Source organism: Apaloderma vittatum, unplaced genomic scaffold (assembly GCF_000703405.1).
Source record: "Apaloderma vittatum isolate BGI_N311 unplaced genomic scaffold, ASM70340v1 scaffold11686, whole genome shotgun sequence".
NCBI classification, from domain to species: domain Eukaryota; kingdom Metazoa; phylum Chordata; class Aves; order Trogoniformes; family Trogonidae; genus Apaloderma; species Apaloderma vittatum.
Genome location: NW_009723400.1, coordinates 28299 through 43281, shown reverse-complemented (window position 1 = coordinate 43281; position 14983 = coordinate 28299). Strand labels below are relative to the sequence as shown.

The window sequence follows — 14983 nt, the reverse complement described above, 5'->3', positions numbered from 1 at the left end:
TCGAAAGGCCTGTTGCATTTTGATGCTAGCGTTGACAGTCCTGAGTCACCTCATAGATTTACAGCTGTGCTTGGATCTGAGCTGTGTCTTGCCAGAACGCTGGGGCAGCCCACTAATGTGTCTGTGTGAGGCCTCCTCAGCAGTCTTGGGTTGTTTTCCTGTACTATGGCCTCAAAAAGTTTTTTCTGGCAAGTTTTCTATGGCCATGTAGCGCAAGTTTAAGAAGCTTTGACTGCGATATCTCGATGTGAAGATTCAAAGGTTTTGACTCATGATTTGAATTGCTTAGGAGCGCCCTTAAATCAGTTCACTTTTATGTACCTTGAGATTTACCACAAGAAGTTCTTTAGGATCTTGTCAATGCACTTGCCTTTCTTTCAAACAGCTACCAAAACTTCTTGAAGTGCTCATTTTTTTTAAAAACTTACAATTTCTTCTACAGTATTCCTTTTATTTCTCTAATCTATCTGTGTACATTTGACAAGTTTTGAGGGACTATTAATGTCCATTTTCTCCTCAAAAGTTGAAGTGCTGGACTTAAACTGCTGCTGGTTTTAGAAGTGTCTATCAACCCTCTTGAATAGCTTAAAGCTCAGCAGTAGCTAAAACTTTATGATGGTGGAGCCTGAGAAGTTAAACTGTTAGAATAAGCCTTTCTCTTTTACTTTTTTGTGCCCCCCTCTATAATTTTTTTTTTATCTCCAATCCAGGACATATTTATATATCAAAACTTTAAAAAAACATCAGTGTAGATAAATTAAATGCAGGTATCAATTTTTTGTTAGCAAATCATTTCCTCTTGGAGGTCATTTTAAGAGAGCCCTGTTTTACATAAACAGACTTGATGATTTAATAAAAACTGAGTTGGATTTTAGCAGCTGTGCTATTCCCAGAGAGATCACTTTTCATGTGGTTTGGGTATTAAATTACTTCTGTGCTGAAAAGGTTGCTTCACTGGCACACGTATTTCCTTACAGTAGAAACATAGCATTTGTTTACTTTGCTAACTTTCTATTTATTAGCATAAGAGTATGTCACCCTGTATTATCTGGAAATCTGATGCTAATACTTTGAAATGACAAGTCCAATTATCATTTAATTGTGGTCTGTATATTGGGCTTGGGTGGGTTTTTTTTAATGCAACGATTTAGCATAATTTCATCCTGATCTGTCTCAGATTTACTGTAGATTCAAACTTTTAGCACAGGAGACAAGTGGCTTTTCAGATGTAATTGAAATTGCTGGTATGGTACCGTATTAATTTTCTTCTTTCTTATGTCAGTATTCTCTTTCTTGCGCTCTTGTCGCTCCATAACTCTTACAAAGCTAATGAATTAGGAATTTAAAAAAAATTCCAGTCCATTGTTAAGCCATCCAGTACAGCTGGATAATTTAGGAGAAGCTGCTAATAATCTGCGTGTTTAGAGATTAGATTCCATTTCATTTTGACTCACAATCATGACTTCATTTCTCTGTTTTTGAAGCTGAAGAGACCAGACATCCAAGCAGCCAGCTATTCCTTACCCAGAATTGTCTCGAACAGGCTGTGTGCCAGAGAAGCTTCCCGCAGGCAATTGTTCAGGAATTTTGGGATGGTCGCAGCAGGAAACCAATCTATTTTTATTCTGGGCCAAATTTTCTTCGTATGATTTCCCCCTCTGTCTTTATTCTAGTTCTGCATAAGCAGTGCTGGAATGGAAAGTATCCTCTCTCGGAGCTAACGGCACTGCGCTGCTGGTTAAGAAGTAGGTCCAAGGAGCAGTGTAAGCTCTTCTGATGCACTTTCTCTTCCATGTCAAACTTCCTCTGTTACTGAGAAGGAAGAGTCCAAAGCTCTTTAGTATAGATATTGATCTGTAATAACTACTGTTCGTACAGAACGAGTATATTAAACTTAGTGTGCTGTTTAAGCTGTCTCTGTACCCTGTTGGGAGCAATAATATTATGGTGAAAAGCATTACAATCCTATAGAAAACTAGAGTTGTCTTGATTCTATACTCCCTGATCCTTGCAGGCAACTGGCTAAAGCCTTGAAACATGACTGTTAAAATATATTTATTATTGCAAAAATGCTAGTGCTTATATTTTAATAAGCGTAATGCAGATTTTTCTGTTACCGCTCCTCCCACCTCCTTGTGCATCAAGGAATGAACCGGGAGACCTCATAGATAAATGTCAGAAAAGTATTGGTTTTAACCAGTGGTTGATGTTAACCAATTGGTTTAACGAACTGGTTGGTATTAACCAACTTGGATATACAGATGCCCTCTCTCTTTTTACATATAGCTCACAGATCCTTTTTTCTCCAGAGTTCGGGCTTAGCATCCGTACATTAGAAAGCTAGCTTTCAAATTCTTTTCTCAAATTCCTATTCAATATGCTGAAAAAATGAGCTGCTTAAGTCATATTCTTTTTAACACTGAGTAATTTTATTGACCTACCTCTACAGTTACCAGTTTCCTTGTATTTCATGAAGGAGTAGACACTAGGATCAGGGTCGTTATTCTAGGCACTACCTTACAATTTCAGTTTTAAGTCAAGATTTCTCTACCCTTGCAGATGTTTTCCCTTTTTAACATACCAGGAATACATTAAACACTTTTGCTGTGACATGTACTAAGTGCTTGTGTTGCATAAGTTATTTATGAGTGCTTCAGTTTTGAAATCCATCATCATGTAGACATAACAATGCTTTTATTGTTCTCATCTGCTGACTGCTTTGCATTCATTTTAAATGGTTCCAATCAGTTATGACAGTAACCTGCACTATTCAGTAATTTACTGATTTTTTCAGTAGAGATAATTTTAATTCTGATTCCAGCAAGACTCCTTGCTCTAGCTGCATTGAGAAGACATTTGTACATGTTTTCTCTAACAGCATATTGTGCAATCATCAGTGAAACTCTTTTTAATCTTTTCATATTACGCATTTCTCAGTTGAAGTATTCTGTTGATGTTAAATGTACAAGGCGCAGGGGAAATAAGCTTTTGTCTTTTCTGTACTAAAAAAAACCCAACCCTAACTCTTGCATAGCTTGCAGAAATTATGGAGGAAATGGGGAAAAATGTTTGTCCTTTGGGAATTAATGCTGCAAAAATTTAAAAGAATGTTTAAAAAGAGATATTTCGGTAGCTGTGCTGTAACGTTAAGTCTGTTTAACTGAGCACATTTATAACTTCCTTTATTTCCTGAATTTACATATGGTAACATTTGACACTTCTATGTACAGTGCAGCCTCTGTATTAATATTGGATAGATTTCATTCAAACTTAAGGAATGCATCATTAACATACCTTGGCATATTTTCAGCATACTGAGTTACAAGCAATACTTAAGGTGGCATAGAAATTTTCTGTATGATAACTGATTCAGAGAAATTTACCACTTTTTTGTCCCTCATTGAAAAAAATGCCATTTTAACGGAGGACAGCCAGAGGCAGGATTATCTTGTTCGTAACTATTGAAATCTCCATCAGGTTTTACCTCTCTGGTTATAAATATTAAATTTAGTGAGAGAGCTGGAATAATATATGTTTCCCAAATTAGTCATGCAGAGGATGGTTTTACTGCTGGTTGCCGGGAGGATGCACATTCTTGAAAATAATGCCTCATCTTACTATTTCAGAAATACTGCATTTTTATTATAAAGTCAGCAAAATATAACGTAGATTATCCTAAGAGAAAGGATACTAAGAAACTAAGGATACTAAGAATGCCTCATCGCACACTAAGAAATAATGATCATCGTGGTAATGTGACCATTATGATGGAATTTTGTTCCCTTGTGATCAAAAATCCTAGAAATCTTCAAAGTAACAGTAACTTCAAGCATTACCGTATTTTGTGAACAGAGCAGAAGGCGTGAAATTAGTGGCATATTCACTTTTGTGTACTGGAGAAGCTGGGGACGTGTCTACATTGAAAAATGGAATTTAAAAAACCTCACTGAAATCTAGTAAGGCGGGAGAGAGCTGCTTACCTCTGTCCTTTATCTGAGAAAAAAACCCCACAACATGATGTTGACGGGGTAGGTGTAGTTCAGTGGAGAAGCGATGTCTCGTTACTCCTTGCCCAGCTCATCCCAGTGACTGGGAACGCGAGAGCTAATCTCATGTGCGGGTGATAGAGCCCAGTAAACTCCCGTGCATGTAACAGCTCCACGATAAAGACGCAAACAGAAGGAATATGGGGAACGCTAGAACGGTACTGAGGAGAACTCAGAAGAAAATTCAATCCGATCACAAGGATAGTTAAAAATTTCAGCCAGTACTGCTGCTGGCAGTATTTACTTGTCCTCCCCACCCCAGGCATGATGGTGCTAGAAATCTGTAATGAACAATTACTCTTAGCCGTTCTGTTGTTTTCATTTCAACTTTTAACATATGAAATTGCCTCTTAATTGATTTATTGTTTTGTTATGTTTTCTTCAGCTGAGATAAATCTAACAAATATAAGAGAATTTAGGAGACTTTGTTTCTTTTTGACTAGTGTCTCATTCTCTGTTGTAATTTAGTTGGAGTTATAGCAGGAAGTAATTTCTTGCTGTTGTTACCATTTCTCTTAAGGAGAAGTGACTAGTGTGCTTCTCCACAACAATTTGGGAAGACATATTATTCCATTTTAGCTGATGATGTTAATGTATTTATCTGTATTGAGAACTGACACAGTTTATAAAAAGTTAAAGCTGAGTTTGTGTCTTGTGAGACTAAACCACTCACCCATATATTTTATACATGGGTGAGGATTTGTTTTGCATTCAGAGGAGAAGGCATTTTTAAAACTTCTGACCTCAGGAGAAGTAAATTTTAGCCTCTCAGGAGCTAGCAGCTGTATGTGCAGGATCAAAATGTTTGAGTGTGGGTGTTTGCAACTGTTTTTAAAGGTTGAGAACTGCAGGTTTGCATCTTTTGTTTTGCTGAGCAAAACCAGTTTTTATTACCCAGCCCTCTATCCGAAGATAATTGTCTTTATTCTAGCCAATCCATGTGTCTTCGTCATGTAAGACGACTTCTCCCTGGATGGCAGATATAAGCAGTAGGTATCTTAGGGAGTTTAAATACAACTTGGCATAGCAAATGTGTTTAAATAACAGAGTAAAACAACATTCCTCCCCAAATCATTATGGTTTGGAGTCTTGTCTCCATGGCATAAGGGAGCAGATAGCTATGGTTTACTGCAATATGTTTTTAGGAGCCTTTCTTCAATATTGTGTTCTTTGCAATGGAAGTTTTGAACTCTGCTGATTAAACAATAAGATTTCTTGAGAGAACGAAGAAAGAGGAAGGGAGATAAAAAAAGAACAGAGGACATACAGGCCTGAAATTTGTTTTATTCCCTTTTCCTTTTGCTTCAGAAACTCAACATTTCTGTCATTAGTACTTTGGGTTTTGGAATAGTAAAGTTGCTAGATTAAAAATCCCTTTCTAGTAATAAGTAACACACATTTGCTCTTCAGAGAAGAAATTGAAAGATTTTTTTATTCTGTAGTTCTTTCATTTGATGAATTTGTTAAGTGTTTCCTGATGTTTAAGTGAAATAGCATGTTGATTTATGCTGATGTGGCAGCGTACCATGTTAGATAGTAGAATCAAAGCTGTGTTGCAGAAAATCCCAGAATTTGATCCAAGAAGCAGCTAGTGTGACTGACTGGTCCAGTTTACTTGTATCCAAGTTAAATAGCACTAAAAGAAGTAAAAATGTGTTCCAGTAACTGTTCAGTGATCTTAGATGAATTTAAGATACTGTTCTAAGCAGTTGTAAGTGGGAGAGAGAATGGTTCCTGAAGTCCATCTCAAAATAGGAAGCTATATTATATGAACTAAAAGAAAAAACGATTAATTGAAGTCTTTAAGTGAAAATACTCATATAATATAGCTTCTGCACTGTGAATAAAATTAATTTTCACATCCTTAACTAACTTTAAAGGGAAGAAAAAACCTTAGAGCTTTTTGAGTTTTGTTCGTTTCAAGATTTCTTCTGTCTCCAATTCTATTACATTTTAACTACAATTAGTACATAGTAGAGGACTACCAAACAGTAAGAAAGTGATAGCATCACCACAGTTTTCTGGTGTCGACGTGTTCAATGTCTAGCTGTGTCCAGAATGCCATTTTTAATTATTCTAATGATGACTTAATGCTGTCTTGTTATCTGTTTGTGAAGTCGTTACTGAATTCCTACTGAATTCACTAAAAAGAAAACTGAACTGAAATACTTTGGCTGAAAAATATATACTCGCTGACAGACTCCCATATAAAAATTGCAGAAACAAAGTTGGAGAATGCTGAACTGGATAAAAACTAGGAACATATAGTGTGTAGTAATGGTGTAGTGATGATCTTTATCCTACCATTGCTTAACACAGAAGCAGTTCAAACCCTAGTTCTGTAGGTTTCCGTTTGGAATTCAAAAGGTCAGATGTTGATTTTTCTGGATATGAGTAATTTGTAATTGTTCTCTTTACTTCTGTAAGATTTTTGCATACCAGCAAACTCATGCCTTCTATTCCCATACTGTTCAGTTATTCCAAAGGTTCACTGCGTACTCATCAAAAAAAATACAGATGCAGTATGCTTCATGTCTGCCATTGATGCCTACAGTTTTTTTATTTTTAAGCTGAGGAATCACTTTAGGTAAAAAAAGAAGTCCACATGTTCCTAGCTGGAACATACATGATTCTTTGGTATGAGTGACTATTAAAAAAGATGTTAAACTGTTGACATATTTAGTGCAGTAAGTGAGGCAAAATACTTGTTCCATTCAGGTGCGAGGAGTGCTAATTGTCGTATGTTAAAGTGTATATAAAAAGACCTTGAACTAAGTTGAAAAATTCTCCCTAAAGTGAGAATGGTGCTATAGATGCATGTCCCTGTAGGTGGGTAACAAACAGATTTTCCAGCCACAAATTGTCAATAAACTGAGATGTGGCTGGCAAAAAAAGAAGGGCTTTCTCTAGTTGCTGTACATTAGATAGTGACTAATGCCAGGATGAACTGGAGCCAAAAATGTTGTAACTGCTGGTGAGCTAATCCACATAAATTTTGGACAGGAAGCAGAATGGGGATAAAGTTGTAAATATCTGTCCAGTGTAAAATGTGGAGTAAACAAGAGGTGGCTATTAGGTGACTGAAGAATATACCCATGTATTAAAGAGGTCAAGACAGATGATCTAATGATATTGTCCACTTGAAAATGCTTTTGTTCCTACATTCTCCATCTCCAAAATGGGCATGTTTATTTTCTTCTACTCTCCCTCTCCTTATCCCTTTCTTTCTTTTCACATCTATTTACTAATGCTTTCAGGCAAGGAATGCCTTAAACTTGTATGCTGTCCAGTATAAAGTCCTTACATTTTAGAAAGGAAAGCATAGCTAAAATAAAAATCTTGTAATTTTCACTGTACTATTAGTCTATCAATTCATATAACGTGTAAAACACATCAAGGTTATTTCAGAAAAGCTCAGAATGTGTTCAGTTCCCGAGAACTTAATGTTGACAAGATCATACTTAAACAAATACCTCTTAAATTTATAAGAACTCTGCTTTCTCTTTTTTAATATTTAAAGGAGGAAACTGAGAAGTCCTAAGCTAAAAAAAATACAATTCTTTGATAACTTTCAGGATCTGTTCTTCAGTAAGGGCCATTGCAATTCAAATTAGTATAGGTAATAGCAATATACAAAACATGTTTGCATCAATACATTCCTACTCTAAATTAAAACAAGACTGTCATCTTAAATTAATTTTCAGCATATTATACTTGGACTAGTTAAAATTTTATACTGATTTGCCTTCATATTTAATACTGATTATGAGAAGATAAGGAGAAAATGTGTACACAGAGAGTGTTTAAATTATTTGGACATGAGCCAAAAATGATGCCATTTTTGCCTTGTGGTTTATAACCTTCCAATACTTTCAGAATAGCTTTCTTCGATGTGCACCTGGAGTACAGCCTTCTGCAGAACTTGGTTTTATGACCTTATTCTTAAAACTTAATCATGTGTAAAAGCACAAGTGTATATCGCAATTCATACACATATTTCAGATAATACTTGGAGGATTATCAAAAGATGAAGTGTGGACCAAATGGCAATAAAAACTGAGAACGTTATGAAAAGGTACAGAAGCTGAATTTTTAAGGAAACCAGAACTATGGGTCTGATGATAAAATTTTGAGCATTACTGCTACCTCTGCAACTGCCTAGACTCAAGATCCCAATGGCTTAAGTGCCTCATCTTCTCACTTAGGAGGATTCTTCACAGCATTGTCATCTTTCACAAAGATTTCCTGTTTTAATAGCAGGCACATTGAGCTTTGAAGAGTTTAACCGACAGAACTTTTACATGCCTTCCTTATTTTCCAAGTAGCTGTTGGAACTGAAGTGTCTCCTCTCAGCATGCTGACACTCACAGGAGTTTTCTATTCATTCTGCAATGCCTGTAATAGCTGGATAGTTAGCAGTGTCCAAAAATATATGTAGGCATGCGCACTTTCTAAATACAACACTTGAATTTTGTCATTTTTCTGACCCAGAAAGATTTGGTCAATTATCTCTCCTCTTTGGGAGGAGGCAGAGCATGGATGGCAGTGTGCTGTCTTTTCTGAGTGCCCAGTGTTTCAAGCCAGGAAGAGTATAAAGCACAGTATTATTTTGGAGGTAGGCTACCCGTATGCCTTATTTAGTGTAAACAATAAATCTGGTAGCATTAATATCTTATTTTTCCTGGAAGATAAACAACACTGTTTCAAGCTCTACAGAAAGAAGAAAAGAAAAAAGCCAAACCAAACATAGATACTGGTAAAAAGCTTAAAAATGATGTGACAGAAATGAGGCATAAAACGTGAGCCAATTTTACATTAGTGGCCGACTTCTTGGGATTGGGAGTTTGGTTTTTGTATCTTTGCTTAACCAAATATAAACTTCTATGCTATAAAGCAATCCTGGAACCAGATTCACTTTCTGAATGTCTTTCTACCCAGCAATTGAGATTTCTTTGTGAAGAATGCTATTAAAAAGAAGATAGCACCAAGGCTGCACATCTGTTTCTCATTTCAAAACAAGTTCTTTTACTCTAAGCCTCTATTTTTTAGCTCCTACCATGCAATTCGTTCTTTCTTCTTCCAGTAAACAGACAAGAATAAAAAGATTGCTAATAAAATGGGTTCCTGTGTGTCATTTACACAAAAGGCTTTAGCAGTGCATTAATTTGTCCCTGTTGTGATAATGTGCATCCACAGATTCATTTGTTCTGTTAAAATGCCGTCATGTGAAACATCAGTGGTAGCTCTGGCTTGGTAAAATGGAACTGAGGTTATAGCATCAACCCCAGAGGAGTTTTACACATGTCATGAAAGAACGTGGGTTCAAATTGTGGGTTCTCCTGACCAGTATTTGTAACAGACATGAAATACAGAAGGTATGCTGCTTTCTAATTCTCTGCCTAAGCTCTGAAGTGTGACCTGTGAGTGAGTAAAAGATAAGAGTTCCTTAATCTGTAGTGTTCCACCTTGCCTTGCTAGGCAGAAGAATTACATCCTTCTGGTGGGTTTTGTTGTTGCTTTGCAGATTTTTCTGCGTGAGAAAATTAACTGCTAGATAGTGACATGCCACTGAATGACTGGGCAGTGACATGTTTATTCCCAGAAAAAGGTTGCGAGGGATTTCTTACATCTGTGGTCAGATAGTAAGTAATTTGAGATCAATAATAACAAAAATTACAGCATCTCTCAAATATTTTCCTCCTGTAAAACAGTTATTCAGAAGGATCGTGTTGATACCAACTGTACTGTTAGCAGCAAAGAAAATTGTTAAGAACTGAAAGAGCAAACTCATCCCAACCGTGGGCCTTTAGGCTCTGCTGGACATGATTAAATAGGAGAAAATTTCCTTTCCGCAGAGCAATAAATTGGGCGCTTACTAAATCTGGAAACATTTTTTAGAATTATTTTGTGCCTATTGTATGTCAGGACTGGCTTTATTCCTGATGACCTGCAGAGTATTCCTGTGTGGTCTCCTGGCATAGAAGTTAGAGATGAGTTTTATTTTGCCTCATCGCTTTTATTTTTTATATAATTTTTTAGTTCTATTCAGTGGCTATTGAACAGATGTATGCTACATTACATTGATCAGAGGACAGCTGGCACTGATTTTTGTAGTGAAGGTTAGATATGGGCAAGTTAATGGTGTTTATCCCTTTTGTAGTATTCATCTGAATTAGGAAGCAAAGTCCCTGAAGGTGCCAAAATATACTTTCAGTTGCTGCCTGTATTCAAATGATTTCATTACAGCTTTGCCTTCTGTAGTGGTCCAGCCAGTGCTCAGGTAGCCAACTGCCTGGTGCTGCCAGGTTGTTCTCTGGCTCCCTGGTATGTTGTTCTGTTGTTTTAAAACTACTTAACAGGTATTTCTATTCAGCAGGCTCTTCCCATGATAAAAACCAAGTAATTGTAATCAGCAAGTATGCTTTTTGTTAGGGGGTACTATTCAAGAAAAATACTCTATATTGTCATACTTCAGATTTAGGTTTTTAGCATACTGTGCCTGTAGGCAAGTTAGTTACTGTAGCCTGAATGTGCTGTGGTAGTGCCGTGGCAGGTCTAGCAGGGTGACATAATGGAGTTTCTACAGGGGAAACAATTTTTTTAATCTCCCCACAACAATAGTGAATTTGCTCTTACTAATGTGCATCATTTCTACCCAACCTTAAAAAAGACATAGAAGCTACAGTTCACTAGATGCAAAAATAATACACCTTAAACTCATGGCTTATTGTATTGATAGTAATATTTTAAAAGGCACTTGACGGAGGGCTTCTTGGTCTCTTCTGTGCTAATCGCAACACAAAGGCCACTTGGATTTAATAAAAATTCTGCCAGGTAATTAATCCAAAAGTAACGCTAGACGTTGTGGATGTCAGTGTCGTCATGCAGTCTGCTTTGTATGAGTACGTAAGAATTCATTTATAGCCATGGCAGGGAAAACGGGAAGGTTAAGCCCATCACTGAAAGAAACCAGGGCAGTTTATATAGAGCACCCTGACACACTGAAGTAATGGACTTACTGCAGAAGCAATACCTGGAAGTTTTCACCTCAGGCTTGAGTCAGCTCTTTGGCAATGAGGATCAAGGCACAGTTAGCCAAGTAACACCAGTAACCTGATTTAAAGGCTGTTTGATAGACTTCTTGTTTATCGTCAGGTTGCACTCAGTTCCCTGCTTGGTTCATAATATTTGTATGTCCTGAGGTAGTATACATCTTGTAGCGACTTTTACCTCTGGGAAGAGACCAAAATATCTTAGTGTTATTGTCCCCACATTTCTCTGATGTGCTGTAATGTTTTTTTAATATATATGTGTAATATACCTCTTTTTTTTTCCCCTTTCTTCTTTTTTTCCTTTCTGGTTGTATTTATCGATCATTCTACAAATACACAAAAACCTATCTATGGCAAAATGAATCTCTGAAGTATGAAGAACAATTTCTCGACATTTATTAAGATAACACGAAGTGCAGTTTCTATTTATTTATTTAATTTAGAAGTGTAAAGGCTGATCAAGAAGGTGCCAAATGCTTGTCATAGTCACATCTTTGTTCTTCCTCTTCATGGTTCTGTTTCAGTTGTTTCTGCTTTTTTTGAAACCTAAATATACGCTAAATAATTTTACTGCTAAATGGATGTTTTACCTGAATATCTGAGTGAAGATTCCAGCCATTTGTGAAACTATCTCATCATTAGCCTCTTTCCTGTCGTTCACTCTTGAACCGACGTTGATTTATCTGAGGGAGATAATGATTGACATGAAGCGGCAAGTTGAGAAACGCAACAGTAACTTCCACAGTAAAAGGCTTTTGGCACGTGTTCAGTTCCATAGATTAAGCCATTCCACGGACTCTTCTGAGAAGCTTGCATCTTCTCAATGTGAAGTGATCCTCTTTATCCTCAATATCGTATATGCTGCTCTTTTGTATTAAAATATTGGATGTTTCTGAAGTCCCTACATGCGTCCTGTTCTGCTACATGGATTGCTGTAGGAAAAGTTGCTTTGCAGTCAGTCCAGCTGCTTTATTTGTGAGACTGGAGACAGCAAAGCAGGCTATTAAATGATCAGTGGTAGAATTTAGAACAAAAATAGGGAAACATCAGATACTGGAATTGCTCAATCATATATTTCTTGCACTTTCTTGCTACTGCTTTCATGGAAATTCTAGAATCATGTTCATCTTTAGCATTTATCTTTTCTTTCCTCAATGTCCATCATACTTGATTAAAATCAGCCTGCTAAAGACTTGTTTAAACTAAAGCTTTGGGAAACAAAATTCTTCATGGTCAGAGTTTTGAGAGGACATAGGCTAAAAACTTCCTAACAATTCTTGTAGGAGTCTAAGATTCTCAAAATAAAAGATAAACTGGGAAAATTCGAGTAGAAAAATAGAGTGCTCTGAGATGCAATAGTCCCAGAACCATGAATCTCTGGAGATTGGGAGGATGTTGGATTTGGACACTGAATCGGAGAATTTTTCGGTCTGTCCCAGCATGGTTCTTTCCCTTAACTGATACATTGGAACAGACTTTTACTGTGTTTTGTGTAACTCAAATGCTCCTTTCATGACTTTGCAACTAAGTTTTTCTCTTTGCCATATCATCTGTCTTGTTATAAGATTAAAAACACATTTAAACCAAGAAATCGTAAATCTCACTTCCCTCTTCCTGCTACCTTTCTCCAGTTTAGAAATTGAGTTGGGAGAAAAGATCATTCTTTTCTCTGTAATTTTTACCTGTTTACAATATACAGTCATTTTCTGAGTGTTCAGAAAGATTGCACTTTTATTTTGTGAGCAAACTATGATGTTGAATCACATTCTGGGCATGATATTTGAAATAATTTTCTGTTTGTTTATTTGACAGGTCCTTGACCAGTATGAACGAGAAGGGTTTAATTTCCTAGCTAAAGTCTTTAATTCTTCGCATTCCTTCTTAGAAGACTTGACAGGTCTAACTTTATTGCACCAGGAGACACAGGCTGCTGAGGTAAGAAAGTACAATTTGAATGTTAAGAATAAACAGATGACAGTAAAGGGTGCTTGGGTTTGTGTTCAGCAGTATAACCATCTGATTAAATGGATCACTGAGAGAATCGAGCAGTGGTGTATTTGATTTGCAGAGTGATTTACACGAGCCATATGCATATTCCATCCAGGGAGATACACTGTGTCCTCTGAATGTTATAGAGTAAGAAATATTTTTGAATATGAGAGATCTTTCTTTTTTAAGAAAAGATGATGGGATGCATGTTGAGAGCCAGTTAGAAACATATAGCGCTATCATTATTATTACTTATTTTAGAGTAGTCACATTTTGTGAAATTACAGGAATATTTTAAGTAACAGTTGTTGCTTGACAGTTCGGAATTTATATCAGGAAAGTTCCCGTCTTTTGCCTCTTAGGGTGTGTTTCACTGGCAGTGTAAACTGCAGTTTGTGTGAGCGTTACAGGTACCGTATCCAAGCACTGGTAATAGGTAGCACAGAGCCTGGTGTGTGCTAAGAACCACAGTATTTACACAGATTCCTAGGCGGGTTAGACATGCTCTTAAATCAATTGTAATGTTTTATATCTGAGTTTTCAAGTAGTGTTTTTAAAGAAACCAAGTGACTTGTGTTATGTGGTGTAAGGAAATCAGTTATTATTTTAGGTCAGTCTAAAATGTAATTATTATGCTGCTTGATGGATTAAAATATGGAGAAAACACTGCTTTTTATTTGTCTAGTGACAAAGTAATTTGGAATGAAATTGGGGTATGTTTTGTTCCCATGGGCCTTCATAAAGAATTATATTTGTCCCATAAAAAATTAAACAGGTGTCTGTCTTGAGGTTGAGTTTTAATAAGGATTAGTAGTTCTCACTCCATCTTTGAATGTCTGTGCAGTTCTACATCTGTAATTTAATTTTGATGGAGTCATATCACATGGATGTTTCTAAAGCTGGCTTTGAGAAGTGATTATTCGGTTACTGTAGCCTGTGTAAATGGTATAGCTGTTTTTTCAGCTGGAAACAGCTCCGTAAGGTTTGTGGGGGGATAACGATGACTTGACTTTCCGTTTCATGTTTTAACCTTTTAAAAGAAGAGGGGCAGATGCTGGAGACATTAAACTGAAATACCTGACACATTCTTAAATCAGCATGGTGATATCTAGGAAAAAAAATAATTTTTATATATATATGAGAGGGATCCAAGAAAGGAAGAGAAATCGCCTTTAACAGGTGCTAGACGTTAACAGTAACAGTGGCTGTCGTCTGATTGCCATACCTGACTTTTAGGCTGCTAAGAACTGTCTAGGCTGCTAATGACAGCATTAGAACATTAGAACAAACTACAGTTGCCCAGTATTATTTTGCAGATATTAATTAATACAATTCTTTTGCAGCTTGAGAATGTATGCAGGTGTTATTTCATACAAATACTCTTTACAAAAATGTAGAGTCTGGTGTGAGTTTATTGCAACTTAATGGAGTTCAAAGTTGAACACAAAAAGTAGAATTAGCATTCTTTCAAAAATATTTGGGTTCACAGCAGGGTTTATGCAGTGAAATCATTGCTCATATGTGGAAAGCTGACATGCAAAATATTTGCAGAGCTAATGCATTCAAATTAGCCCAGCCACTGTAGAACCAGTGACTTTCCTTGATTGCTTCCCTGTAGCATTGCTGTATTCTGTAAAAACTCATCTGTTTTGTCAGAATTAACTACTTTAAAGTGTCTTGATGAAGTTTGTATTTATGACTGGTAAGGTCTAATAGGCAGATTGTTTGCACATTCTGAAGCATGCTTAATTTCTTTGGATTAAAAAGCCTATTCTTTAGTTACATTTTCCTGCTGTTGCCTGAAAAATAAAAGGTGGTTTTGTTGTCCTCTACTACTCCCTCAATACACAATCTGGGGCAGGTTTTAAAATTTTTAGGTGCAGAAGAGAGTGCTTT

The 14983-nt window shown here is 36.5% G+C and overlaps 1 protein-coding gene across 1 annotated transcript in view; it reads left to right on the top strand.

Moving 5' to 3' along the window:
* Positions 1 to 14983, top strand: part of ATG7 (autophagy related 7) — a 53686-nt gene that overhangs the window by 21787 nt on the left and 16916 nt on the right. Inside the window, exon 17 of the mRNA XM_009872106.1 lies at positions 12911 to 13033. Within this exon, the coding sequence (XP_009870408.1) occupies positions 12911 to 13033 (123 nt within the window). The remainder of the gene's footprint in view (positions 1 to 12910; positions 13034 to 14983) is intronic.